Below are 27,500 nucleotides of genomic sequence, written 5' to 3' on the forward strand. Positions count from 1 at the left end.
ACTGTAACCAGAAAGCTGTTTTAATGTCCGACTGTAACCAGAAAACTGTTTTAATGTCCGACTGTAACCAGAAACCAGGAAGCTGTTTTAATGTCCGACTGTAACCAGAAAACTGTTTTAATGTCCGACTGTAACCAGAAAGCTGTTTTAATGTCCGACTGTAACCAGAAAACTGTTTTAATGTCCGACTGTAACCAGAAAGCTGTTTTAATGTCCGACTGTAACCAGAAAACTGTTATAATGTCCGACTGTAACCAGAAACCAGGAAGCTGTTTTAATGACCGACTGTAACCAGAAAGCTGTTTTAATGTCCGACTGTAACCAGAAAACTGTTTTAATGTCCGACTGTAACCAGAAAACTGTTTTAATGTCCGACTGTAACCAGAAAACTGTTTTAATGTCCGACTGTAACCAGAAAGCTGTTTTAATGTCCGACTGTAACCAGAAAACTGTTTTAATGTCCGACTGTAACCAGAAAGCTGTTTTGATGTCCGACTGTAACCAGAAAACTGTTTTAATGTCCGACTGTAACCAGAAAACTGTTTTAATGTCCGACTGTAACCAGAAAACTGTTTTAATGTCCGACTGTAACCAGAAAGCTGTTTTAGTGTCCGACTGTATCTGTAGCCCATAAAACTGCAGCGTTGCGGCTCGTTTGAATGAATCGATCAAGTTGTGACATTTTGCTCTAAGTTATCTGGACGTGTTTGTTATCAGCAGGAGACTCTGAATGATGTCATCACTCTGCATCTCTAGTGGAGAAGGAACCAGCCAATGGGACAGTTATGAGAAAATTTAATCTTTATAATGAGGAAACGACCTCGTAATAATGAAATACATTTTATTGTTATCATAAGTGAAATATAAAAGATGTTTTTCAGCGAGGATGTAGCTTCTCCTGCAGTACTTTTCAGTTTGTTTGCTCATCTGTTGTTTTTCTGTCAAAGTGTTTGCAGTTGTATCAAACTACCTGCTGTTACCATGGTAACCACAGGTGTTGCTGAATCAATCAGGACTGAAATCTGAAGGATTATAACTTTAAAAGACGAGTTCACGTTTTTCACGTCCATCTTAAACCAACAGTCAGTGTGTTTCTTGCTGTAATCATTCCTCCTGTTCATACTGACCATTAGAAGATCCCTTCATAATGACCTTACAATGGAAGTGATGGAGGACAAAATCCACAGTCTGAAGCTAATATGAAGCTTCAGCGTCCAAATGAGTCAAATCAAGTAGATATCTTTCAACGTTACAGTCTTTTTAGTGCCAAAGTTCCTCTTTTTGTTACTATACTTCCACCTGCAGCTCAACAGGGAAACACTGTCCGAGGAAACACAAAGAGGGAATTTGATGCTAAAAAGACTGTAAATGTGTCAGATATCCACTTGATATGACTAACTCAGACTGCTGAAGCTGAATAGAAGCTTCACACAGACTTTTAAATGACTGTGTGGACACACTGTGGATTTTATCCTCCATCACTTCCATTGAAAGCACATTTGAAGGATCTTTTAATATCCAGTATGAACAGGAGGAATGATTACAGACACCTGACTGCTGGTTATAGACACTGGGAACACTGGGAACACTGGGAACTGTCCTGTCATCATGTCTATACCAACCCGTCACTGTTGGTGGGGTTATGTGAGGTCACGGTCAGGTGACAGGTTTGGGGCGGAGCTAGAGCTGAGTTCAACACTACAAATGATGTAAGTTCACATGAAACATTCACATCTGGAGAGAAACAAGTGATCAGTTTCCTGTATTGATTGTGTAGAAAGCAGTGTGTGTGTGTGTGTGTGTGTGTGTGTGTGTGTGTGTGTGTGTGTGTGTGTGTGTGTGTGTGTGTGTGTGTGTGTGTGTTACGTTTGAGCTCCCCATGATGACAAACAACAGGATGTGAAATCGTCCGAAGCCGATCGTCTCCACAGCTTCCTCCACAGTGAACGTCTGATCTGATCAATAAACAGTCACATGACATCAGGAGATATCTGATGTGTTATCATGAGTATTGATAACTTTAAATTAAATTAAACGTTAAATTCTCACATTTAAGAACCTGAATTATGAAACATTTGATGTTTTTTGTTTAAAAAAAAAATAGTTAAACAATTAATCAATCAAAATGATTACAGATTTTCTTTTAATCGACTAATTGATTAATTGAACAATCGTTGCAGCTCTAGTTTCAGGAACCAGCTCTGAGTGACCAACATGTTTCTACTTAGAATAGAAAACAGATTTTATATTTTTCTATTGTCTTTTAGTTTTTTTCTTTTATTATTGATTATTGATTTGAGACTCACCATCTTTGTTGTTGTTCTTGGCGTCCTGCTGAGCGTCTGCAGGTCTGTCCTGCAGTTCCACCTCCTGCAGATGGATGGCGCTCACCAGCTCCGTCTTCATACAGTCACCCATCCTGCCCATCGATCAGACCAATCATTGATTACTTCTTTAGTAAATCAACGGCAACATTATCTTTAAAAGCTGAACATCTTCTGACAAAATAAGATATTTAAAGTCGTCACCTTGAACACATTTTTCTTTATTTCCCGTCATTTTATAAACCGAACCATTAGTCAGTAAATTAATTGATTAATTGATACATTAACTGATGATGAAAATAATCATTGTGGCATGTTGGAGAGAGAGTGAGTCTTATTACGGTGTTATAACATATAATAATAGAAGTAAAGTCGTAGCCGTGATGTCGTAGTTCATCGACTCCTGTCAGACCAGGAGCTTCCATGGATGTCTACAGAGACCTGGATACAGCGGTGGAGACGAGGCTCTGTTCATTCCTCTGACAGTTGCTCAGGAAACCAAAAAAGCCAAAAACTTCCTGCTGTAAAGAAATTACTTGGATGAAAACATACTGAGCATGCTCACTAGAGACTTCCACCGGCCGAGACGGCAGCTTCTGGTTCAGCTAACTGTAACGGGGATAAAATGATTCAATCATGTGGCTCTTCTAGACTTCTGATGATCAGACCGAATGGATCAAATTCTGACAGTAAAACCAGTCATTTAACGGCTGGTGACACATAATTTACAGACGTCTCTGTCACAATAAGTCTGTGGGGAAAAGTCTTTTTGGGCCCAATAGCATCATGTGACGTTGTAATTACACGGTTTGGCTGCTGTTCCTTTATCCAAACTAGCCCCTACACCCTCTCCCTTCCTACTTCCTCTCCGTCTGCGTGTTCATGTGGAGCGTCCGCCGTATTAAGTTCCATCCCAAACCGACTAGCGGGGAGTGGAAGCGGGTTATAAAACCCTCCAGCAGCGAGCCTGCATCGGTGTGGACATACTGAGCATGTGCAACAGCTCTTGTGTTCGTCATGTTTACGGTACTGAGTACTGCGTAAACTGCTCAAACTAACATAGACATTTAATATTGCTGCGCAGATGTTAAAAATGTAAAGGTTACATTGTATTTAGGATAAAATAAACCGTTCGCTAGTCTAGAAAACGATAGACGTGTTTATTTGATTGTGTTGTATATTTACAGGGACTGTTGCTAAAAACAAGCAGCTTATAAACATAAGAAAGCATAAAGAGAAGAAATGCAACCAAAGAGGCTTGGGAGTAATTTTGGTATTATAATATATGTATATGTAGTATTATATATGATGACATCTACCTATATGTTTGAAATTAGTGTCATTTTTTATTTAAACAAAACTGGTTTGAACAGGAAGTTTAATTTATTTCCATGGAACATTAAAACATTTTTAAAAAGTTTGACCATCTCTGTGTATCCTTCATATCTCTGTTATATTCATATACAGTCAAAGATCCCAACAGATGCTGATTAGAAAACACGGTGATGAAAAGTTACGACAGTTCCTGTTTCCACCAAGTGAGTGAAGTTTGTCCCAAAGCTGCTGCCGTACTTCTACTCTACACCTTAATGACGGAGCTTCACCCAGCTGGGAGTGTGACTGCAGACACACACTGGGACCAGTGAGTTACCAGAGATCACATGACTCCACTGGCTGACTGCAGTTTATAATAGAAACACTCACTTTAGTAGGAACAGCTGAACAGAGTTTACTAACGTTCATTACTGTCGTCAGAAATATAATAATCATAATTCTGCTTTATGTTTATCAGTCAGCTCGTATATTGAGAGGTGTTTCTAATATTTTGTCCACCCATTAACATACATTAGCGCGGGAAGAGAAGCTCTGCTCCGATGATGAAGACCACGATGAAGACCAAGTTCTCTTCAGCAGAGAAGAAACGACAGTTTAACGCTGATTGATGATGGATCACTGAACTGAAACAGTCCTCATGACCTGTAAAATATGTGAAGAATGAAAGAGTGAATCCTAAAATCACAGCCTGTTTTAAACCGTTTTAAACTGTTTTAAACTGTTTTAAACTGTATTTCTATATTTATACACAGAGGCTGTTCAGCTGGACCGTTTCAGAGAAAACTGATTATTTTTACTCCATTCTGAAATCTAATTTTATACTTTTTACTTTTTTGAATCATTCAGATTTTGTCTGCTGGTTAATTAGACGTTTCTCTGTAAACACATATTTATTATAGTTTTATACGGACTGTAAATACACTGAGTCCGTTTAGACCAAAGTCAACGAACACTGAGCAGCTGAGACGCGTTCAGTTGTTTCTATGAATCATTTCATGAGATCATTTATGATCTTTACATCCTCACCGCCTCCATCAGACAGGAAACCTCAAACCTTCCGGTTTTTAACGGAAACATGTCAGTTTAATTCTACTAAAGCCGAACTTTTCTTGTAGAAGGACGACGAACAATGTTCGGCTGCGTTCACGTTAGTTTACAAGCGAATAAATGGCTCCACTTACACAGATGTTTGTTCTGAAATCCGGAGCTCTCAGTTTTCTCTCCTCTCATGCTGCAGGAGATGTTTCAGTCTGTTGTTTACCTGACCAGGTGTATCAGGAAGTACCATCGTCATCGTCACCAGGTAACCAGTGGGAGGGGTTCAGTTCACCCCATACAGGTGAGTACGGAAGCCTATTAGTGCCGAAGAAAACAACAACAAAAAAATACTCACGATGATTAGAAATTATTATTCTTAAAGTCAAAAATATTTAAATAAAATCCAAATCTTTACAGATGAACAATAAAAAGTTATTAAAGATATTTTTACTGTTTAAATCAATGATTGAAAAAAGTCTAATTTTTTTTCACAAAAAATGGAGATTTCAAGAATAAAGTTAAAAAATGTTTAAAAATAAAAGAAAATTGTCAAAATGTAATTTTACAAAAGAAAATCTCTGATAAAGTTTTTCCTGTAACTTCGGCTGTTGTTATGTTACAACTTCCCTCCTTTACAATAGTTTATTTTTTTAAGTTTTAAACATTTCTTTTAACAATAATTTCAATAATTTTTATTTTTCTTGAAATATTACCGTTATTCTGTCTTCAGTACTGTTGTTGTGTGGAAGCTGCTCTGCTGAGCGACTTGTTTGTTTGTTTGTTTGTTTGTTTTGTGTGATGTTTGCTCTCATTGTTCACAGCTGGAGGATTAAACTGAAGTAGTTTTATTAACAAAACAAACATCTTGTGTGTTAAATTAAAAAAAAAACCATCCAGTCTGAATCTGAACACTTTAATGTTTGTTAACACAATCTTTAAGACTTGAAACACCACAGGATGCAGCTCACACAGAGTTTGGGTAGAACAGGTCCTGTCATGTGACGCTGTCAAATCAGCTGACAGCTCACCTGGGCGGCTGCTGTTGAACAGGTAAACCCGCTGGCAGTGATCCCAGGTGCACTGATTTAACGTTAAACTAACTTTTCCTTCAGGCTCTGTTTCCTGAAGCAGCTCCACTGAGTTACCTGGATCACACCTGGATCACACCTGGATCACACCTGGATCACACCTGGATCACACCTGGTCCGGTCTGAACTCAGTGAAGCTGCGTGTCGGAGAAGAGTCGAGATGGAAACAACAGGAATGTAGTTGGACTCAGATATGCAGCTGTATGGAAGTTCATTCATGACAAAGTACTGACTGCAATGATCTGGTCAGTAAAGATCTGAAAACATTCTGATTAACGTTTGAGCAGTTTGAAGTCGTCCAGATAAGATGGCAGTTAAATACCAAACACTAGTCAGCTGATCGAGATCACATGTTCACAGAAACCCTGAAAGATGGTTTTTATCTTACGAGCAAAGATAATAACTTGTGTGCACAAGTTATTATCTTGTGTCTTGTTTGAACAAATTCATCATCAATAATTGTGTGCTCAGATCAATATCTTGTTTTTGAAAGTTATCTTGTTCACACAGTTATCAATACACAGCAAAATGTTATTACAAGTTATTGTCTTGTTGCAAATGTTAATATTTTGTTTAGTATCTTGTACCCACAATTCATGATGTTGTTGGTAAATGTTAATATTTAGTATATTTTGTTTGTGAGTTAGTATAATGTGCACAGAAGTTAGTATGTTGTTTGCACAAGTTAATCAGATTCATAACTTGTGCACACAAGTTAATGTCTCACTTCAGGGCTCTGAACATGTTAGTGGGTTTGGGTCTGACGGTGCTTCCAGTCTGTCATGAATAAAGCATCCATAGTGCGACTGGTCGTCTGCTGGATTCTCACTGAGGATCACAGATCTAGAAAACACAGAACTCAAACTCTAGAAAACATTGAAGGAAACATTCAGGAGAAGTTTGTGAAACCTGCAGAGCAGCAGCTTAAATCCAGAGTTTGATGTGAGAAGACAAACTTCTCTCTTTGATCACGACAGCTGCAGGGTTTTCTTTTCTTGTGTGTGATCTGAAGTTTTACGACACACCTTCAGGCGTTGAATTAGCACCATGTGATCCTGTAGGCGTTGCCAAGTCCTATGGCTTGACTGACAGGTGCTAGGTCCAATCAGAAAGTCTCCAGCCGGTGAAGAGTTCTGCATTTGGTTTCTGGTCCACGAAGGATGTGTTGGCACTGTTGCCGGGCAGATCTTTGAGTCCGTTCAGCAGAGCAATCACAGATAAAATATTTTCTATATTATGTTTTCTATTCAACACCATATCCACTTTCATTTATACATTGTTTACTGTAACCATCTTCATTTAGATCCAAAAATATTTTTTGGAAAAGAAAAACAAAGAAAACATGTTTTATATGAAGTATTTTTTTTCTACTGTGTTTGGATGAACAATGGTTTTATGGCACTGTGACATTAATCACTCTTTGCTCACTCTTAATTTGATGTGGGAACAACTCTTCACTTTTTTAATTTTTGTTTTTAACATCTTTTAGCAGCATGCTAAACATTAACTGGAACATCACGAGTAGCTAAAGCCTCAAACTTAGTCAAACATGCTGAAGAAGAGCAGAGAGCAGAAACGAACAAACCCTCTCATACATCCACCGAACCAGGTTTTACAAGTTCATCACAACACTACAGAGAAAAGAGCCGACCAGCAGAGAGGGGAACCAGTCACCATCTATACAACCATTCTACAATTTATCAAATGTACGAGGGGCTTCCACTTAGTTCATAGTATAATAAAAGAACAGAACACTACTACTGCTGTAATAGTAATCATAATAATCATAATTATTGATGTAGTGAGCTCTGATGTCGCACACATACAAATTATACATAGGCCTAAAAATTTTGATTAGTTTGTTTTCATCTGCAGAACTAGACAGGTAAAAGTTTAAACTTATCCATTCAAATTTCCAATGTCAAAACCATAACAACCATTAACAAACAACCCTGGCCTTACAGGGTAATTACGGGGTGAGGACCTTGAGTTCAGCTCCATGGGAAAGGTTGATATCTTAAGTCCCTTCACAGACTTGACCAGAGCTTTGTACATTTGACTGGGAAACATCCCGCATCTTCCTAAACTGGATTTCTTTTTTTAAGGCAAACATTCAACATTCATCACTCGGACAGTGGTTGTAAAGGTTAGAGAAGCAGGCTTGTGGCTGTCTGATTCTCCTGGTGAGCCCCAAGGTTCTGTCCTGGGTCCTATTTTGTTTGCCCCTTGGACACATACACAGTAGTTTTAAAGGTACCCTGTCACTAGTACGCTGATGATGTTCAGCTCATGGTATCTGTTCAGGTTGTGATTAATGACTGGTGCCCCGACTCTCCCTCCCTCACAAATAAACACTGTACCCACCCGTCACCTGATAGACTCACCTTTAGCATTCTCCCCACAAACTGATGGATGCAACAAAGCAGCGATGAACCTGCTCCACGGAGCAAATAACTCGATATTAAAGCGATGTGTTAGCGTTAATTTCTTTTTCATTGCCACCGATACATGAACACACGAGCGAGCAGCTATGCTAAGCAACGTCTCCACAGATAAGCAAACGCCGGCTCAAAATCTACAGCGAGCTCAAACACAAGAGGGGTACAACCATAGAACAGTAGTTTGGTCATTTTTTGATCAAAATAAAGGATTTTAAGTATACTTTTATATATAAGCAATAAAAAAAGTAACATCTCAATACTCCAATAATAACTCTTACATTAATATTGTGCTCATTGGGATTCTATCTCTTTACATATATTCATATTTATTCTTAGCTATATATATCTATATCATTTTTCCTGTTTTGTGTTCCCATGATGTAGGAACTGTATGCCACCTCCAGCTGTCGACAGTGCAAAGGCCTCACTGATATGGTTTATGAACGGAGACCTGATCCCCGAGGCTGATGAGAGTGTGGAAGGCAATGAGAAGAGACTGTATGAGGCTAACGGTTAGCACCACAAAAGGTCGGGGGGACGATTCACTCCAGAAGGTCAGGAGGGACGATTCACTCCAGAAGGTCAGGAGGGACGATTCACTCCAGAAGGTCAGGAGGGACGATTCACTCCAGAAGGTCAGGAGGGACGATTCACTCTAGAAGGTCAGGGGGGACGATTCACTCTAGAAGGTCAGGGGGGACGATTCATTCGAGAAGGTCAGGAGGACGGTTCACTCTAGAAGGTCAGGAGGGACGATTCACTCCAGAAGGTCAGGAGGGACGATTCACTCTAGAAGGTCAGGAGGGACCATTCATTCTAGAAGGTCAGGAGGGACGATTCACTCTAGAAGGTCAGGGGGGACGATTCACTCTAGAAGGTCAGGGGGGACGATTCATTCGAGAAGGTCAGGAGGACGGTTCACTCTAGAAGGTCAGGAGGGACGATTCACTCCAGAAGGTCAGGAGGGACGATTCACTCTAGAAGGTCAGGAGGGACCATTCATTCTAGAAGGTCAGGAGGGACGATTCACTCTAGAAGGTCAGGGGGGACGATTCACTCTAGAAGGTCAGGGGGGACGATTCATTCGAGAAGGTCAGGAGGACGGTTCACTCTAGAAGGTCAGGGGGGACGATTCATTCTAGAAGGTCAGGAGGGATGATTCACTCTAGAAAGTCAGGAGGGACGATTCACTCCAGAAGGTCAGGAGGGACGATTCACTCCAGAGGGTCAGGAGGGACGATTCACTCTAGAAGGTCAGGAGGGATGATTCACTCTAGAAGGTCAGGAGGGATGATTCACTCCAGAAGGTCAGGAGGGACGATTCACTCTAGAAGGTCAGGAGGGACGATTCATTCTAGAAGGTCAGGAGGGACGATTCATTCTAGAAGGTCAGGAGGGACGATTCACTCCAGAAGGTCAGGAGGGACGATTCACTCCAGAAGGTCAAGAGGGACGATTCACTCTAGAAAGTCAGGAGGGACGATTCACTCTAGAAAGTCAGGAGGGACGATTCATTCTAGAAGGTCAGGAGGGACGATTCATTCTAGAAGGTCAGGAGGGACGATTCACTCCAGAAGGTCAAGAGGGACGATTCACTCTAGAAAGTCAGGAGGGACGATTCATTCTAGAAGGTCAGGAGGGACGATTCACTCCAGAAGGTCAGGAGGGACGATTCATTCTAGAAGGTCAGGAGGGACGATTCACTCCAGAGGGTCAGGAGGGACGGTTCACTCCAGAAGGTCAGGAGGGACGATTCACTCTAGAAAGTCAGGAGGGACGGTTCACTCGAGAAGGTCAGGAGGGACGATTCACTCTAGAAGGTCAGGGGGGACGATTCACTCTAGAAGGTCAGGGGGGACGATTCATTCGAGAAGGTCAGGAGGACGGTTCACTCTAGAAGGTCAGGAGGGACGGTTCACTCCAGAAGGTCAGGAGGGACGGTTCACTCTAGAAGGTCAGGGGGGACGATTCATTCTAGAAGGTCAGGAGGGACGATTCACTCTAGAAAGTCAGGAGGGACGATTCACTCCAGAAGGTCAGGAGGGACGATTCACTCCAGAGGGTCAGGAGGGACGATTCACTCTAGAAGGTCAGGAGGGATGATTCACTCTAGAAGGTCAGGAGGGACGATTCACTCTAGAAGGTCAGGAGGGACGATTCATTCTAGAAGGTCAGGAGGGACGATTCACTCCAGAAGGTCAGGAGGGACGATTCACTCCAGAAGGTCAAGAGGGACGATTCACTCTAGAAAGTCAGGAGGGACGATTCACTCTAGAAAGTCAGGAGGGACGGTTCACTCGAGAAGGTCAGGAGGGACGATTCATTCTAGAAGGTCAGGAGGACGGTTCACTCTAGAAGGTCAGGAGGGACGATTCACTCCAGAAGGTCAGGGGGGACGATTCATTCTAGAAGGTCAGGAGGACGGTTCACTCTAGAAGGTCAGGAGGGACGATTCACTCCAGAAGGTCAGGGGGGACGATTCATTCTAGAAGGTCAGGAGGACGGTTCACTCTAGAAGGTCAGGAGGGACGGTTCACTCTAGAAGGTCAGGAGGGACGGTTCACTCTAGAAGGTCAGGGGGGACGGTTCACTCCAGAAGGTCAGGAGGGACGGTTCACTCTAGAAGGTCAGGAGGGACGATTCATTCTAGAAAGTCAGGAGGGACGATTCACTCCAGAAGGTCAGGGGGGACGATTCACTCCAGAGGGTCAGGGGGGACGATTCACTCTAGAAAGTCAGGAGGGACGATTCACTCCAGAAGGTCAGGGGGGACGATTCACTCCAGAGGGTCAGGGGGGACGATTCACTCTAGAAGGTCGGGGGGACGATTCACTCCAGAAGGTCAGGAGGGACGATTCACTCTAGAAGGTCAGGGGGGACGATTCACTCTAGAAGGTCAGGAGGGACGATTCACTCTAGAAGGTCAGGAGGGACGATTCACTCTAGAAGGTCAGGAGGGATGATTCACTCTAGAAGGTCAGGAGGGACAATTCACTCCAGAGGGTCAGGGGGGACGATTCACTCCAGAAGGTCAGTAAGGATGATCGATGAATGATCTATTCCAGGAAGCACTTCAATGGAAACATGAAAAGTCAAATTCCCATCCAATTAAACACTGAGCTAAAAGATGATGGACAGACAGACGGACAGACGGGACCCTGTAAAGTACCGGAGGTCTTTCAGTCAGGAGACTTTGTCCATTTTTTAGGACATGAATTGTGGTCCAGAGTTATTTTTGGGCTTAGTGGCACAGACATAGATTATCTCAAAGGACTCCAGAGTGTGGATCAGTTAGATTTAGGGTTCCAGTCCAGTCCTGATGGGCTCTGAGTCGTTTAAAATGATAATGTTTGAGACCAACTGAGTCCTGATCCAAACTGGTGCAGACCAGTCTAGGGGTAGCTGGTCACTGCTGCCTGTTTCTGGGCCAGACGTCGCAACTCCTCCCTGATAGCCTTGATAAGAGAGGCAGAGGTGTGAGCAGAGGGTGAAGCATCCTCCGGTGGATACTCTGGAGTCGGTGAGGTCAGGAGAAGCGGTGGAGCCGACGGGTCCCGCAACGAGGAGCTGGGCATCTGGAAAACAGAGGAAGAGGAGAACTCAGGAAACGACAGCACCTGTAGGGAGAAGAGAGAAGAAGAAGAGGAAGAGAGAGCGAGTGAGGAGGGTGAGGCCAGAAATATGTATCAGTGATTATTTTGTCAGCGTTCAACAAGTATAACAGTGGACGTGTGACTGAAAAACATGAAACTACACAAGCCACTGAATCCATCATATGAAATCCAGACCAGACCAGACTCCCCTCGGGTCAGAGATACAGTTTCCAAAACTGAAGTGCAACAGGTTCAAGCTTTCATTTATCCCATGTGCAAGTCTGATTCTAATACATTACAAACCGCCTGGTGGTTCCTCATATAGCACTTTGTTTCTTTATTGTTTTCTCTTCTTTTAACCAACACTTTATTCTTTTCTGAATCGTACACGTAGTAAGGCAAGGCAGTTTCATAAAGCACACAGAGGTAGATTCAAGTCAAGTCACAGTCATATATTCAGGGCCAACTCCATGTAGAGATTTATAAATAAGTAATAAGACTTTAAAATCAGTTCTGTGGCTCTCTGGCAACCAGTATAGAGATTTAAGAACTGGGGTGATGTCGGCTGTCCTTCTGGTTTTAGTCACAATTCCTGCGGCTGAATTTTGAATGAGTTTCAGGTGCCTGATGGTCTTTATAGGAAATCCTGTCAGAAGTCCATCACAGTAATCAGTTTTGCTGGAGATAAAAGCATGAATCCATTTTTCCAAATCCTGTTTTGTCATAAGGTCCCTGACTTTGGCTGATTGAAGGTGATAAAATGCAGATTTTGTTTTTGCTTTTACATGACTGTTAAAACTTACGTTACAGTCAATTAAAACCAAGACATTAAAAGTTCTGGTAGCAGAACTTTGTCTTCATTAGTCTTTGATTGTGTTTGTGTTCGTACGCTACCTTGCTGCTTGTGGGACAACACAGATCTGAACTGAGCTGAACCAGCTCAAGTCAACCCTTCGATTTCCAGTAAGACTAAAGAGTATGAAGAGACCACTCAAGACTGGTCTGGACTAGTCTAGAATGGACTGGTTTATTCAGGACGGGTCTGGACTAGTCTAGAATGGACTGGTTTATTCAGGACGGGTCTGGACTGGTCTGGACTAGTTAAGACTGCTTAGAACTGGTTGTTCATATACTGTTAAGGTCTACAGAAGAGTACAGAACCAGAACCAGAGTTTGGACCAGAGTGGACTCACGCTCTCTCTGCTGGCTCCTGGTCTGGACAGATCCTGGTCTGAGTGCTGCTGGTTCCAGCTGGAGCCGGTAGGGCCCGACATGCTGCGACCCACCCCGGGGTACGCACCAATCTGGCTGGACAAACCCACCTGGGTCAGGTGGTGGAGCTGCGCACCTGAAGGTCAAGTACATCAACACAGAACAAAACTGGACCAATAAGGAAACAGCTTGCAGGTTCAGCTCAGGACTAATGTTACACATCATACATCATTAAATCAAATTACATTCAAATCAGATTCCTCATTGACAACGTTAACACTTTCATTATTTACACCAACATCACCAGAGACGCTGATCGCTGCAACCTTTAATGCCTCTTTGTGCTTTACAGATCCGTCCAAGACATTCAGCTGTAAGTAAATAATGCACTGAGCCTTTTCTCAATAATGCTCTCTTTTGTTCTAATCTTTTATATATGTATATATATATATGTATATATATATATATATATATATATACTTGTGCCTTCATTAGATGATAGTTAAGAGATGGCAGGAAACTAGGAGGGACAGATGGAGCATAACATGCACCAGAGGTCCACTGCTGGAATCGAACCACAGACTTTGCAGTAATGTAGCATGTTTCTTTACCATCTACCGGGACGCACCATTGTTCTAATCATTATCCAGTCTTTGTTTTAAAAAAATGGAATCAGCTGGTGAAAGAGCACATACTGAAGGTATTTTTATGTACCTAGATGAGCAGTTAACACCCATAAACTCTCTAATTGGAGAATTCTTTCAATAAAAAATGAATCTTGTAAATGATGCAGATAGAAACTGGAGTTAAGACGCTGACTGCTGGTTTGGAAATGTACTGTTGCAATGCTGACTCCGCCTTGTTCGATGATGTCATACTGACGATTTCCAGCTAGTCTGTGCATCATCATTTCATTTCTCTGTATCGAACACAATACTGCATACATGTGGGTTTATGTCAAGAAGAGCGATTCTTTGCTCAGAAGGTCCTGACTGTACCTGTGCTGCCCCCGACAGGTCGTGGTCTGGAGGAGGAGGGGGGGTCCTCGTACTGCCCCCTGTTGGGGTAAACCGACTCCTGCAGCTGGTCTCCGGTGGAAACATACCCCCCTGAGCTCAGGCCCTGCCTGGATAAAGCACACAGAGAATCAGTCCTGGTTCAGGATTTGGGGTCTAGGGTCAGTCTACAGCTAAGGAGCCGGTGTCAGCATACTGACCTCTGCAGCAGGCCCTGCACCGACGTGGGGGACATTCCCAGCTCTGCGTACCTCTGCAGGAAGAAGAGAAGAAGAAAATGAGAACTGAACATGGAGAGATGACCGAAGGAAAAAGGCCTCAGCTGCAGGGCGACACACTCACTGCAGAGAAGGGGCTGTGAGAGGGGGCTGCTGGGTAAGAGCCCCACTGCCGGCCCCGGGGGCGGGCCTGAGGGGAGGGGCTAGGCAGGGCGGGGCTTACCCCGCTCAGCCCGGCGCTGCCCTGTGAGGACGGCGACACCAGGGCGAAGGCGTCGTCCAGGAGGGAGTGCATCTGCTGCCGCGCCTCTTCGATGGAGGGCTGGGGGGGCATGTAGGGAGGCGGGGCCGGGGCGGAGTCAAACACCTCGTCAGTGGGGGAGGGACTGCCGTGGTCCGGGGGCAGGTCAGGGTCCGACTGTGGGACAGATGAAAGAGAGAATAAATACTATTCAGTGTGATTCAACTTCAGTATTAAAGGACAGTTCCCAGTGTTCCCAGTGTTCCCAGTGTGTTAAACCAGCAGTCAGGTGTCTGTAATCATTCCTCCTGTTCATACTGGATGTTAAAGATCCTTCAAATGTGCTTTCAATGGAAGTGATGGAGGATAAAATCCACAGTGTGTCCACACAGTCATTTAAAGTCTGTGTGAAGCTTCTATTCAGCTTCAGCAGTCTGAGTTAGTCATATCAAGTAGATATCTGACACATTTACAGTCTTTTTAGCATCAAATTCCCTCTTTGTGTTTCCTCGGACAGTGTTTCCCTGTTGAGCTGCAGGTGGAAGTATAGTAACAAAAAGAGGAACTTTGGCACTAAAAAGACTGTAACGTTGAAAGATATCTACTTGATTTGACTCATTTGGACGCTGAAGCTTCATATTAGCTTCAGACTGTGGATTTTGTCCTCCATCACTTCCATTGTAAGGTCATTATGAAGGGATCTTCTAATGGTCAGTATGAACAGGAGGAATGATTACAGCAAGAAACACACTGACTGTTGGTTTAAGATGGACGTGATAAACTGTGAACTCGTCCTTTAATAAGGTGTTCCTGACTTAGTTTTTAGTGTTTAGTCACCATGTAGGCCACATTGTTGAGTCCTGGGTATTTCCTGTAGGTGGCGCTCTGGTCAGTGAGCAGCCGGTCTCGGTCTGTATCAGGAAGACTTCCAGGTCCCGGCTGAGCCCGCCGACCCCGAGGAGAGCGCCTCCCTCTGGAAGAACAACACACACACAAACACTCACCCAGGTGCTCTGCAGATCTCAGACAATAAAACACTGCAGATCAGTTAATCTCATCCGTGTGATCGAGTAGAGACGATCAGTCTGTGTGCTTGCAAATGATATAAGTTAAACGATGTCCCAGTTTATAAACAGGTCTCTGACTCATCGTGGAGTCTGAATCATAAAAGACATGAAGACACTGAGGTGCAGTCTGACCTCCTCCTGGAGTCGGTGGGCGTGGGGGGTGAGTGGGTTTCGCCCTGCAGGATGCAGTCCATGTGGTCGTGGGCGGAGCTATAGAGACGCTGGGCCACCTCGCTCTGCACCGGCCCTTCTCCGAACGCGTCCATGATGTCGTCCATGGAGGGAAACTCACACTGGCCCCGCCTCTTAGCGCGCTGCCGCAGCTTGTTCCTGTGATGCTCGATCTCAGACTTGTGTCGCAGCGCCACCTGCAGGAGAACGATGATGTCATACATGGTTAGAACAGGTCTGTGATGTCATCAGGAAGAAGTACTCAGATCCTTTACTGCAGCATCACATGGAAATACTCAAGTAAAGTACAAGTACCTCTAAACTTATATACAGTAGTTGAGTAAATGTACTTCGTTACTTTCCACCACTGGGTTTGATGCACGTTCAGAACGTGTCTGTGGTTGTTTGTGTTTGTCTCACCTCCGTGTTGACCTTCTCGGTGAGGGTGGGGCTCGGCTGGTTGGGGCCGTGAGCCGGCGGCGGGCTCGGTCGAGGCTGCATGGCGATCAGCTGCACCTTGTTGGCCTGGCGACGTGTGCCGTCGGACGAACCGCGGGACAGACGGTCCACGTGGTCAAAGATGGAGGATGAGGAGAGCAGCTCGTCCGGACCGCTGCCTGACGGGGCGGCTGCGGGACGAGGGGTCAGAGGTCAGGGTTTATTTTATTTAGTTATTTGTTGTTTTTTATATCTCTGCACAGATGCTACAGAGTCACCTTATAAACAGAATATAAGGTTGAACTTTTTATTGCAGAACATCAATAAACAGAAAAGAATATTAATGTGAATAAAACATCATTCAGGGCTCATTAAACGACATCAGCTGGTATTTAAACATGTTCATGCAAATATGGACTAATTAAGACACGATATAACATACAAACATCAGTCTGACAGCGTAAAAGAGATAACGAGTGCTAATTATTAGTGCTGTCAAATGAAGGTGATTAATTTAAAGTCATACTGGTGTCATATGACACTCGACGGAGGAATCCACTGGTACCAGTTCATGCTGGCTTGTTGGGAAAGAGGCTGAATCACTCTGGTTCAATCTGAACCTCGTTTAAACATGGAACACATTTATCGTTGTTAATTATCATTTATATTAGTGCATTAATATCTAATGTTAATGGCCTTGATGGTTTTACTGGGATTCTGCAGTTCACAGTTAAACAGATGTTAGTATCTGAATTTAAATATACTTCATTATGTTGATTCTACATTTTAATATTTATTATTACAAGCTTCAATATTAAGAATAAAAAAAGCAAATTGTGTGATTAATTAGTTAATTTTTTAATTGACTGACAGCCCGACTAATTAATAATCTCTTGAAATGGGCTAATCTGATGGGACAGAGTCTGATCTAGTGGGACGAGTTAGCTTAGCGGCTAACGTCCATCGATTTATGAATATATACTAACTATACCTATAGGCTTGATAAACGGCTTGTTCTGAGACCAGTTAATGCACCTTTAAAGTGTGAGAGGTGATGATGATGATGATGATGATGATGATGATGATGAAGGTGTAAACGTACCCATCTTGCTCCTCCCTGCAGTCCAGAGAGCATTAAGAGCAAAAGAAAAATGAAGTTTGAGAAAGCAGAGAAGCATCAGCTCACAGCTCGATCAGGTTTATTGATCAGGTTTATTGATCAGGTTTATCGATCAGGTTTATCGATCAGGTTTATCGATCAGGTTTATCGATCAGGTTTATTGATCAGGTTATGGATTTCTGAAAGCTGATCCTGATATTTGTGGATTAATTGCTTTCCTTTAATCAATCAATATCCTTTACACATGATTCCAATAACAGATCTGGGGTCTCATTTACAACCACTGCATTCGCTCAGACTGGGCCTGAAAGAGGCGAACGCCACTTCCTGCGTTCCAGTTGTGACAGAAACAAACCTGACAGCGGATGGGGGGGGGGGGGGGGTGATTGTTTAATAATCAGCATTCAGCAGGTAAGAGTTTAGATTCACATGTTACTGGAGACACTGGGTACATGTCTCAAGTCTCTTAATTCATGTCTCCTCGCTCCTCAGGTGAGGGGCGAGGGGCGAGGAACGAGGGGCGAGGGGCGAGGGATGAGGGGCGAGGTTTCTTTGCGTCTCTCCTGCGTCCACGGTGGGAGGGACTAAGACGCCAAGAAAAGACGCCAGTGAGGGAAACGTGGAGCCTCTGTGGTGGCGGCAACACACACGTCTTCTCCAGTCGCCTCATCTTCACCAGCTCATACACGGACCTTTAGACAGACCGCTGTATCTGGATGTAAATATAAATTAATATAATGTTCACTGTAGATGTTGAGTGACTGGTGTAAAAACGTCTAACTGGTTAACTGGTTAACTGGGAACTGGCCCGCTGCAGGGTCTCAGTAAGAGCTTCAGTTGAAGTTGTTTATGGTTGTTTTGGGTGACAAACACGACTTCAACAAGCCGTCGTTTTCATCTGCCTTCAGCTGCCTGAGTGAGCGGGTCGATGCGCTGACTCTGATTGGTGCAGAGAAGGAAACACGTGAACATCAACACTCATAAATACTTTTGCATCGACCGTTAACGGTTGAATGTTGGCGTGTCGAGGACGAGACGTGAGCCACGTGTCCAGGTGGACTTTTATAAACGAGACCCCAGATCTGTAAAGTCGCACATGCTCAGTTCAGGTGATGATGTCATGGTGTGTCTGACCATTTTTGGGCGTCTTCCTGTGCTGTTTCCCCTCGCTGGGCGTGGCCACAGGTCGGGTGCTTTCCTCCGCCGACTCTCTGCCGCTGGATTGGTCGCTCCCTAACGAGTCGCCGTCTGACGGGCTGAGCCTGAAGCGAGAGAGGAACTTTTTATTTCAGAGCGATACCTTTGTCTTGACATTTTAGAGTTGTTTATACATTTTGTGACATTTTTGGACGTTTTGGGAACCTGAATGTATTTGGACAGAAGTAAAGCAGGTGTGTCTCACCTGCCCCTGCGGCGGCTGGACCGCGCTGCTTTGGTGGACGATCCTTTAGATTTGGGGGTGTTGAGGTCTCCGCCGTCAGAGGGCGTGGCCTCTTTGACAGGTGCGGGCAGGGGGCCGGGTTCCTGGATCACCATGATGTCGTCTTTACTGTGCTGACCGAGGTGGAGCTTCGCGAAGTCGAAGCCTTTCACGCTGGGAGCCTGAAGCTGAGAGGACACGGCAGCGTCAGTGTGAGTGCTCACAACAGGAAACACTGTCAGCTTCCTGTTGACCTCTGACCTTCTGTCTCTGCTGGATGGTGTTGATGGCGTCCGGCTGGAACTCGAGCTTCTCGGAGCCGCACAGCTTCCAGTAGAGGATGATGATGATGAAGACGGCCAGCAGGACGGGGACGACCACGCCGACGATCAGCCAGATGCTGCTGCTCTGAGTCTCCGCTGGCGGGACAGACAGCGTCTCCACAGCTGGAGACAGGTGAGGGACAGGTGAGACAGGTGAGACAGGTGAGGGACAGGTGAGGGACAGGTGAGACAGGTGAGACAGGTGAGGGACAGGTGAGGGACAGGTGAGGGACAGGTGAGACAGGTGAGGGACAGGTGAGACAGGTGAGGCAGGTGAGACAGGTGAGGGACAGGTGAGACAGGTGAGGGACAGGTGAGACAGGTGAGACAGGTGAGGCAGGTGAGACAGGTGAGGGACAGGTGAGACAGGTGAGACAGGTGAGGGACAGGTGAGACAGGTGAGACAGGTGAGGCAGGTGAGACAGGTGAGGGACAGGTGAGACAGGTGAGACAGGTGAGGGACAGGTGAGACAGGTGAGACAGGTGAGGCAGGTGAGGCAGGTGAGACAGGTGAGGGACAGGTGAGACAGGTGAGGCAGGTGAGACAGGTGAGGGACAGGTGAGACAGGTGAGACAGGTGAGGGACAGGTGAGACAAGTGAGACAGGTGAGGGACAGGTGAGACAGGTGAGGGACAGGTGAGGCAGGTGAGACAGGTGAGGGACAGGTGAGACAGGTGAGGGACAGGTGAGACAGGTGAGACAGGTGAGGGACAGGTGAGACAGGTGAGGGACAGGTGAGACAGGTGAGGGACAGGTGAGGCAGGTGAGACAGGTGAGTGAAAGATTATCTCTTTATTTATTTACATTGATGAACTTGTTTGTGTTTAATGTGTTTTGTTCGGGCTGGAACATGAAATCAGACATTAGAACGTTTTTTTTCAGACTTGAGCGACACCGTCGTCCCTGGAAAGATCTCAGGAAGGTGAGTTCAGAGCTGAGTTTGGCTCTGACAGGTTTGGCTGCACGTCGGGTTCAAAGTGTAAATAAACTGTGAGCTGTATGAATAGATTCACCGCCGGACTCACGCTGGGCCAGAGGTCTCTGCACTCGGTGTCCGAGGACGATCGCGGCTCTCTGAGGGTCCAGACGGTTCAGGGTCTCCGCGGTCACCTCCGCTGGGATCCGCTCACCGGCCGGACCCTCCACGAAATACAGGACCTCCAGAGGACGCTCCGCCCCCGACAGCCTCGCCACCCGCACCACCTGAGACACAGTAGGAGAGGACGTCACCTGCGCTCCACGTCGTTAATCATATTACACCAACAGACCAGACAGGAAAACGGTACGTTGTTTAATAGTAATTTAAGATAAATTAAGGGCGCTGTCGTATAGAGAACAGTGTCATCTGTGTACACATGAATTGTACTGTTTCTTACATGAGTCATTTATAGAAATAGTGAATAAAAGTGGTCCTAGAATGGAACCCTGTGGAACACCTTTGTTAAAACTCCTGACGCTGAGCACGTAGCCAGCAGCAACAACAGCTTGACTTCTACATGAGATCTCTGCAAACCAATTACACAATTTTTCATCAAATCCAAAAGATTCCAGGCGTTTCAAAAGTATTTGATGGTCGACAGTATTGAAAGCCTTTGATAAATCAATAAAAAGAGCGACACCATCCTGCCTGTAATCTAACGCCTGATCTATCCTGACTGGTAAGAATGTTTGTATTGTGTTGAGCTAAGAATCATTTACTCATACATGATGATGTAGCTCATTGGTCTGACAGCTTTATGCAAAGGTAGGACTGCTTCCTGTTACCACAGTCAGATTAAAAATAGAAGTTAAACATTCAACTAGTGATGGAGCTGCTGGTGATAAAAGCCTCGGCTCTGACTGATCAGTGAACTTTACTGGATCAATAGAAGAAAGAGCGTTAAACACAGCGAGAGGAAATCCAGCTTCAAATAAATAACCTGAAGAAATAAAATGTTAATAATAAAATTAAAATATATATAAAAAAATATAAAATTCATTGAATGCATCACATATTTTCTTTCCAAATGAGATAATTGTGGAGCGTTGAACTATTTCACCAGGTAAGGATAAAGTGATGATGATTTAACTGTTTTCCAAAAAAAGTTGCTCGGTTTCCTTTATTTTCACATCGTGCAGAGACATAAATGATGATTTGGTATTTCGAATGAGACACCTGTTAAAATCTAACCAATCAGAGGAGGATTCAGTTCAGGCAGCATCTCTTTCATGTAACATTTCAGCCAAACAAGGATTGTTGCTGTTTTTGATCCTGAAGTTCTTGAAAGGTGCATATTTATCTACAATACGATGAAATGTTGTGATAAAATAATCCAGAAGGGTTAGTGTGCATCATTCTGTTCACCATATTGTGTCTGCTGGTTTCTGCTTCTCTTTTTACTCTTTGGGAACTTATTTGTGAATGAAACTCACCTTATATGGTAATTTTAGGGGTATAGATTATGCAAATGATCAGATGGATCTCCTCATGAACAGGTGACAATTATCAGCCGGCAATGTTTGTCCAGTTCAGAGAGTTGTTGTTGAATTTGACTCGGATCACTTGTACGAGTAAACCTCACAGAGAAAAGTCAGAGTTTAGGAGAAGAACACTAAAATGTTCCTGTATGAGTCCCATCATGGAGAGTACCTGCAGACTGTTGTTGCCCACAGCTGTAGCTCTTCTCCACCGCCTCCTGCTGGACGCTCCCAGTCCCTCCTCCAGCAGCAGAGCCAGACGTCTCTCCAGACGAGCTTTAAAACTTCTTTCAACCACCAGCTGCTCCTGAACACCCAGCAGGACTGACACAGCACATACAGACAGTCACTCCCGCGCTGCTCTAATACACATATTATATACAACACTATAGAGAAAAAGGAGATATTATGTCAATGTGGAATTCAGTTAAGTTAATATAGATCTACCCGAATAATCATGCAAATGCATCGATATCATGTAAGAAAATATAACAACCAGATTCAGACTTTATATCAACAACATCCAACGTGCTCCTCCAACCATGCAGGTAGTTCTGACAAGTCAACCTCTGAATAAAATATAGTTTGTTGTACTCAAAACGGACGGGTTTGCAATTTCTCACGTCCATCTTAAACCAACAGTCAGTCATCAAATGAACATTAAAGCTGTGTTTCTTGCTGTAATCATTCCTCCTGTTCATACTGACCATTAGAAGATCCCTTCATAATGACCTTACAATGGAAGTGATGGAGGACAAAATCCACAGTCTGAAGCTAATATGAAGCTTCAGCGTCCAAATGAGTCAAATCAAGTAGATATCTTTCAACGTTACAGTCTTTTTAGTGCCAAAGTTCCTCTTTTTGTTACTATACTTCCACCTGCAGCTCAACAGGGAAACACTGTCCGAGGAAACACAAAGAGGGAATTTGATGCTAAAAAGACTGTAAATGTGTCAGATATCCACTTGATATGACTAACTCAGACTGATGAAGCTGAATAGAAGTTTCACACAGACTTCTTAACTTCTGTCAAAAATCTATCGAACCAAAACTATCTGCATGACGCGACAAGTGATGGGAAGTTTTGTTTTTTGGGGGACAAACAGAAACAAAAGCAGAAATAAGTTCTCACCTGTACGGACCCAGGTGGAGCGCAGGTGGTGAGACGTGTTCAGCTCCGGGTAGTGGAAGGCTGCAGGTGTAAACAGTGATTTAATATGTTGAAGAGCATTTGCGTATAAATGTTTGTGAGTATAAACAGATTATGTTTGTGTCGTACGTTCTGCGATCTGTAGGGCAGGAAATCCGACATAGAAGCTGAACTCCACCAGGCTGAGCTTCCTCAGGTGTTCGCTGACCTCTGACCCCGGAAGGTAGCCCCGCAAATCACGCACTGCGAACGTGATGTCGACGGGAACCTTCTGCTCCGCTGCCGGCCGAGTTACGCCCATGGTGATGTTCAACAGCTGTAGAGCAAATGCACAAATGATGTCGATAACATTAAAACCACCTGCCTCATACTGTGCGGGTTCCCAGACAGCTCTGACCTGTCGATGCAGGATTCAAACACACCCGGACGTGATTCATCAGACCATTGCTCCATGATTCAGGTCTGATGCTGCTGTGTGCATTGTAGGCGCGTTCAGCGGTGGACGGTGGTCAGCAGGGACACTCTGACCAGTCTGCAGCTACGCAGCCTCGTGCACAGCAGGCTCTGACGCAGCTGTCTATCATAGCTACATCTGAGCTACAGCAGCTCTTCTGAGGGATCGGACCTGTTTCTACAGCTGAAATATCAGCTTGTCTAGTTAGGTGATGAAGGGAATTAAATACCAGAGACACAGTATGTTTCCTTCAATTAATCATTAAATCGGATGCATACAGGCTCCCTGAGCTCTGCGGCAAGAGGAGCACCCTGAACAGCTTTATACTTTCAGCCTCCATATATGCTGTCATTGCATTTAGTTCCCCTTTCCAACTATCACTTCTTAGAATCGGGGTCACCGTGCATCAGTTTCTTCTTTCCTAACAGATTAGACATTAATTTGCCGACACAACGAAGCTGCCAGACATCTTGACGAGACATCTTACTTGAAACAGAACAATGTGGTTTCAGCATATAAAGGTCAACAGTCACTTGCTGCCTCCTACATCCCACCGCTTGACGAGATGATCAGAGTTATTCACTTCACCTGTCAGTGGTTTTAATCCTTTGGCTGATCGGTGTATGCTAACGTTTTATTTAGACGCTAATATATCATCTTTATATTCAGACTCAGACTACATACAGTATGTACAGTGCTGGAAGAATTCCAGGTGTAAAAGCAGCTCAATAGGGTCCCATCAACAGGTAAAACTCACCTGTATGATGATGTTAGACAGTAAACAGGTAAAACTCACCTGTATGATGACGTTAGACAGTAAACAGGTAAAACTCACCTGTATGATGACGTTAGACAGTAAACAGGTAACGGACTCACCTGTACTGTGATGTTGCCGGCCTCATGTGAGCGTCTTCGTGTCTCGCTGTACGCCATCGTCAACCCTCTCTCCACCCGCTCGCTGAAGTTACAGACTCTGACGTCGACGTGGGCGGGGACAAACTGCAGCACAGTGTGGATCTGGTACCTGAGGCTAGGTACGGTATAGAGCGGGGACACGGCGGGAATGGGGCCGGAGCTTCGTGGCGGTTGGCGGAGGGCGTTGATGACAGATATGGCCGTGAAGATCAACGGACCCGACACGACACGGAAAGAAAAACTGGACGGAGTTCTCAGGAACTGAGGAGGAAGCAGCAGGAGACAGCTGTCAATCATCTGACATCAGCAAGGTGAGTTCAAGGTCGGACAGGTGAGAACAAAGATGCTCAAAACGAAAGATCATGAATCACAGAGCAGACATTAGTTTCAACAAACTGACCCACGACAGCACCACAGGAATGGAGTAGAGTAGAGTAGAGTAGAGTAGAGTAGAGTAGAGTACAGTAGAGTAGAGTAGAGTAGAGTAGAGTAGAGTGGAGTAGAGTAAAGTAGAGTAAAGTAGAGTAGAGTAGAGTAAAGTAGAGTAGAGTAGAGTAGAGTAAAGTAGAGTAGAGTAGAGTAGAGTAGAGTAGAGTAAAGTAAAGTAGAGTAGAGTAGAGTAGAGTAAAGTAGAGTAGAGTAGAGTAGAGTAGAGTACAGTACAGTAGAGTAGAGTACAGTAGAGTACAGTAGAGTAGAGTAGAGTACAGTAGAGTAGAGTGGAGTAGAGTGGAGTACAGTAGAATACAGTACAGTAGAGTAGAGTACAGTAGAGTAAAGTAGAGTAGAGTAGAGTAGAGTAGAGTAAAGTAGAGTAAAGTAGAGTAGAGTAAAGTAGAGTAGAGTAAAGTAGAGTAGAGTAGAGTAAAGTAAAGTAGAGTAGAGTAGAGTAGAGTAAAGTAGAGTAGAGTAGAGTACAGTAGAGTACAGTAGAGTAGAGTAGAGTAGAGTAGAGTAGAGTAGAGTGGAGTAGAGTAAAGTAGAGTAAAGTAGAGTAGAGTAGAGTAAAGTAGAGTAGAGTAGAGTAGAGTAAAGTAGAGTAGAGTAGAGTAGAGTAGAGTAGAGTAAAGTAAAGTAGAGTAGAGTAGAGTAGAGTAAAGTAGAGTAGAGTAGAGTAGAGTACAGTAGAGTACAGTACAGTAGAGTACAGTAGAGTAGAGTAGAGTACAGTAGAGTAGAGTGGAGTAGAGTGGAGTACAGTAGAATACAGTACAGTAGAGTAGAGTACAGTAGAGTAAAGTAGAGTAGAGTAGAGTAGAGTAGAGTAAAGTAGAGTAAAGTAGAGTAGAGTAAAGTAGAGTAGAGTAAAGTAGAGTAGAGTAGAGTAGAGTAGAGTAAAGTAGAGTAGAGTAAAGTAGAGTAAAGTAGAAAGTAGAGTAGAGTAGAGTAGAGTAGAGTAAAGTAGAGTAGAGTAGAGTAAAGTAGAGTAAAGTAGAGTAGAGTAGAGTAGAGTAAAGTAGAGTAAAGTAGAGTAGAGTAAAGTAGAGTAGAGTAAAGTAGAGTAAAGTAGAGTAGAGTAGAGTAGAGTAGAGTAGAGTAAAGTAGAGTAAAGTAGAGTAGAGTAGAGTAAAGTAGAGTAGAGTAAAGTAGAGTAAAGTAGAGTAGAGTAAAGTAGAGTAAAGTAGAGTAGAGTAGAGTAGAGTAGAGTAAAGTAGAGTAAAGTAGAGTAGAGTAAAGTAGAGTAAAGTAGAGTAGAGTAGAGTAGAGTAAAGTAGAGTAGAGTAGAGTAGAGTAGAGTAGAGTAGAGTAGAGTAAAGTAGAGTAGAGTAGAGTAAAGTAGAGTAGAGTACAGTAGAGTAAAGTAGAGTACAGTAGAGTAGAGTAAAGTAGAGTACAGTAGAGTAAAGTAGAGTACAGTAGAGTAGAGTAGAGTAGAGTAGAGTAAAGTAGAGTAGAGTAGAGTAGAGTAAAGTAGAGTAGAGTACAGTAGAGTAAAGTAGAGTACAGTAGAGTAGAGTAAAGTAGAGTAAAGTAGAGTACAGTAGAGTAGAGTACAGTAGAGTAGAGTAGAGTAGAGTAGAGTAGAGTAGAGTACAGTAGAGTAGAGTAAAGTAGAGCTGTGAGCTGTTTTACCTGCAGCTCTACTGAACGGTTGAATTCTCTCTTCAGAACGTCTCTGACCTGACTGAAAGCAGCCGGCGAGCCTTTAGAGCTGCCTGCAAACACACACAGCAGCCGACTCATCATCATCATCATCATCATCATCATCATCATCATCATCACATCATCATCATAATAATAATTATAATACCTGAGCCAGAGCGGGAAAAGAGGTCAGAGGTTAATCAATAGTTTTATCCAGAGATGTCCATTAATTCATCCTTTACATTTTAAATATATTTATTCGGCTTTAATGAAACACAGGCCAGCAACAACAAATATAGTTGAAATATCATAACATATTATAGATAGAAAGATATATATTGATGAAACAGATGTGACGTGTGATTGTAAACTCTGATCCAGTTATAATGAGTTTGGAGGTTCAAACTGAGGATATTTCAACAGATGTTGGGAATTTAAACATTGTCACTGAAATACTGTTAAAACATGTAAAAACAGACTTGTAGAGAATAAATCCAAGAATATAAGAAGTTCAGAAACATTAAGATGTTTGAGTCTGACAGAACACACAGACAGAAGACACATTAAAGGAAAACCTGGTCCAGATCTGGATGCTGGTCAGTCACCAGATCTCAACCCAGCTGATCACCTATGAGATATTTAGATAGATAGATAGATAGATAGATAGATGATAGATAGATGATAGATAGATAGATGATAGATAGATGATAGATAGATAGATAGATGATAGATAGATAGATGATAGATAGATAGATAGATGATAGATAGATGGATGGATGGATGGATGGATGGATGGATAGATAGATAGATAGATAGATAGATAGATAGATAGATAGATAGATAGATGGATGGATGGATGGATGGATGGATGGATGGATGGATGGATAGATAGATAGATAGATAGATAGATAGATAGATAGATGATAGATGGATGGATGGATGGATGGATGGATGGATGGATGGATGGATAGATAGATAGATAGATAGATAGATAGATAGATAGATAGATAGATAGATAGATAGATGGATGGATGGATAGATAGATAGATGGATAGATGGATAGATAGATAGATAGATAGATAGATAGATAGATGGATGGATGGATGGATGGATGGATGGATGGATAGATGGATGGATGGATGGATAGATAGATAGATAGATAGATAGATAGATAGATAGATAGATAGATGGATGGATGGATAGATGGATAGATGGATAGATAGATAGATAGATAGATAGATGGATAGATAGATAGATAGATAGATAGATAGATGGATAGATAGATAGATAGATAGATAGATAGATAGATAGATGATAGATAGATAGATGGATAGATAGATAGATGGATGGATAGATAGATGGATAGATAGATAGATAGATAGATAGATAGATA

General features: G+C 43.4%; 3 protein-coding genes across 6 annotated transcripts in view; 1 reads left to right on the plus strand and 2 right to left on the minus strand.

The window, feature by feature from the left end:
* svopl (SVOP-like) overlaps window positions 1-4,928 on the minus strand; it is a 15,160-nt gene extending 10,232 nt beyond the window's left edge. Inside the window, exons 1-3 of the mRNA XM_044343730.1 lie at window positions 4,841-4,928; window positions 2,307-2,419; window positions 1,867-1,955 (exon numbers count right to left, since the gene is read on the minus strand). Coding sequence (XP_044199665.1) covers window positions 1,867-1,955; window positions 2,307-2,418 — 201 coding nt within the window. The 5' untranslated portion in view covers window position 2,419; window positions 4,841-4,928. The remainder of the gene's footprint in view (window positions 1-1,866; window positions 1,956-2,306; window positions 2,420-4,840) is intronic.
* Window positions 4,915-11,597, plus strand: LOC122975339 (another transcription unit protein-like). 4 transcript variants are annotated; one of them, XM_044343734.1, is made up of 2 exons: window positions 4,915-4,998; window positions 5,810-11,250. In XM_044343734.1, the coding sequence occupies exon 2, from the start codon at window positions 9,382-9,384 to the stop codon at window positions 10,327-10,329; it is 948 nt and encodes a 315-aa protein (XP_044199669.1). In that variant the 5' UTR covers window positions 4,915-4,998; window positions 5,810-9,381; the 3' UTR covers window positions 10,330-11,250. The 4 variants fall into 4 exon arrangements, 3 of the variants coding, with proteins under 3 accessions (XP_044199669.1, XP_044199667.1, XP_044199668.1); XR_006400631.1 differs by lacking the exon at window positions 4,915-4,998 and adding an exon at window positions 11,257-11,597 and having other exon boundaries at window positions 5,461-11,175; XM_044343732.1 differs by lacking the exon at window positions 4,915-4,998 and having other exon boundaries at window positions 5,461-8,915; window positions 8,969-11,250.
* A 21-nt stretch (window positions 11,598-11,618) lies between these two features.
* si:dkeyp-27e10.3 (UPF0606 protein KIAA1549) overlaps window positions 11,619-27,500 on the minus strand; it is a 29,890-nt gene continuing 14,008 nt past the window's right edge. Inside the window, exons 4-21 of the mRNA XM_044343729.1 lie at window positions 26,096-26,178; window positions 23,984-24,283; window positions 22,783-22,969; window positions 22,636-22,695; window positions 21,676-21,827; window positions 20,072-20,249; window positions 18,984-19,168; window positions 18,705-18,910; window positions 18,437-18,564; window positions 17,285-17,299; window positions 16,165-16,373; window positions 15,706-15,941; window positions 15,344-15,479; window positions 14,390-14,683; window positions 14,248-14,300; window positions 14,030-14,157; window positions 13,013-13,167; window positions 11,619-11,843 (exon numbers count right to left, since the gene is read on the minus strand). Coding sequence (XP_044199664.1) covers window positions 11,619-11,843; window positions 13,013-13,167; window positions 14,030-14,157; window positions 14,248-14,300; window positions 14,390-14,683; window positions 15,344-15,479; window positions 15,706-15,941; window positions 16,165-16,373; window positions 17,285-17,299; window positions 18,437-18,564; window positions 18,705-18,910; window positions 18,984-19,168; window positions 20,072-20,249; window positions 21,676-21,827; window positions 22,636-22,695; window positions 22,783-22,969; window positions 23,984-24,283; window positions 26,096-26,178 — 2,930 coding nt within the window. The remainder of the gene's footprint in view (window positions 11,844-13,012; window positions 13,168-14,029; window positions 14,158-14,247; window positions 14,301-14,389; window positions 14,684-15,343; window positions 15,480-15,705; window positions 15,942-16,164; window positions 16,374-17,284; window positions 17,300-18,436; window positions 18,565-18,704; window positions 18,911-18,983; window positions 19,169-20,071; window positions 20,250-21,675; window positions 21,828-22,635; window positions 22,696-22,782; window positions 22,970-23,983; window positions 24,284-26,095; window positions 26,179-27,500) is intronic.

The sequence above is a fragment of the Thunnus albacares genome, chromosome 23 (assembly GCF_914725855.1).
Source record: "Thunnus albacares chromosome 23, fThuAlb1.1, whole genome shotgun sequence".
NCBI classification, from domain to species: Eukaryota; Metazoa; Chordata; class Actinopteri; order Scombriformes; family Scombridae; genus Thunnus; species Thunnus albacares.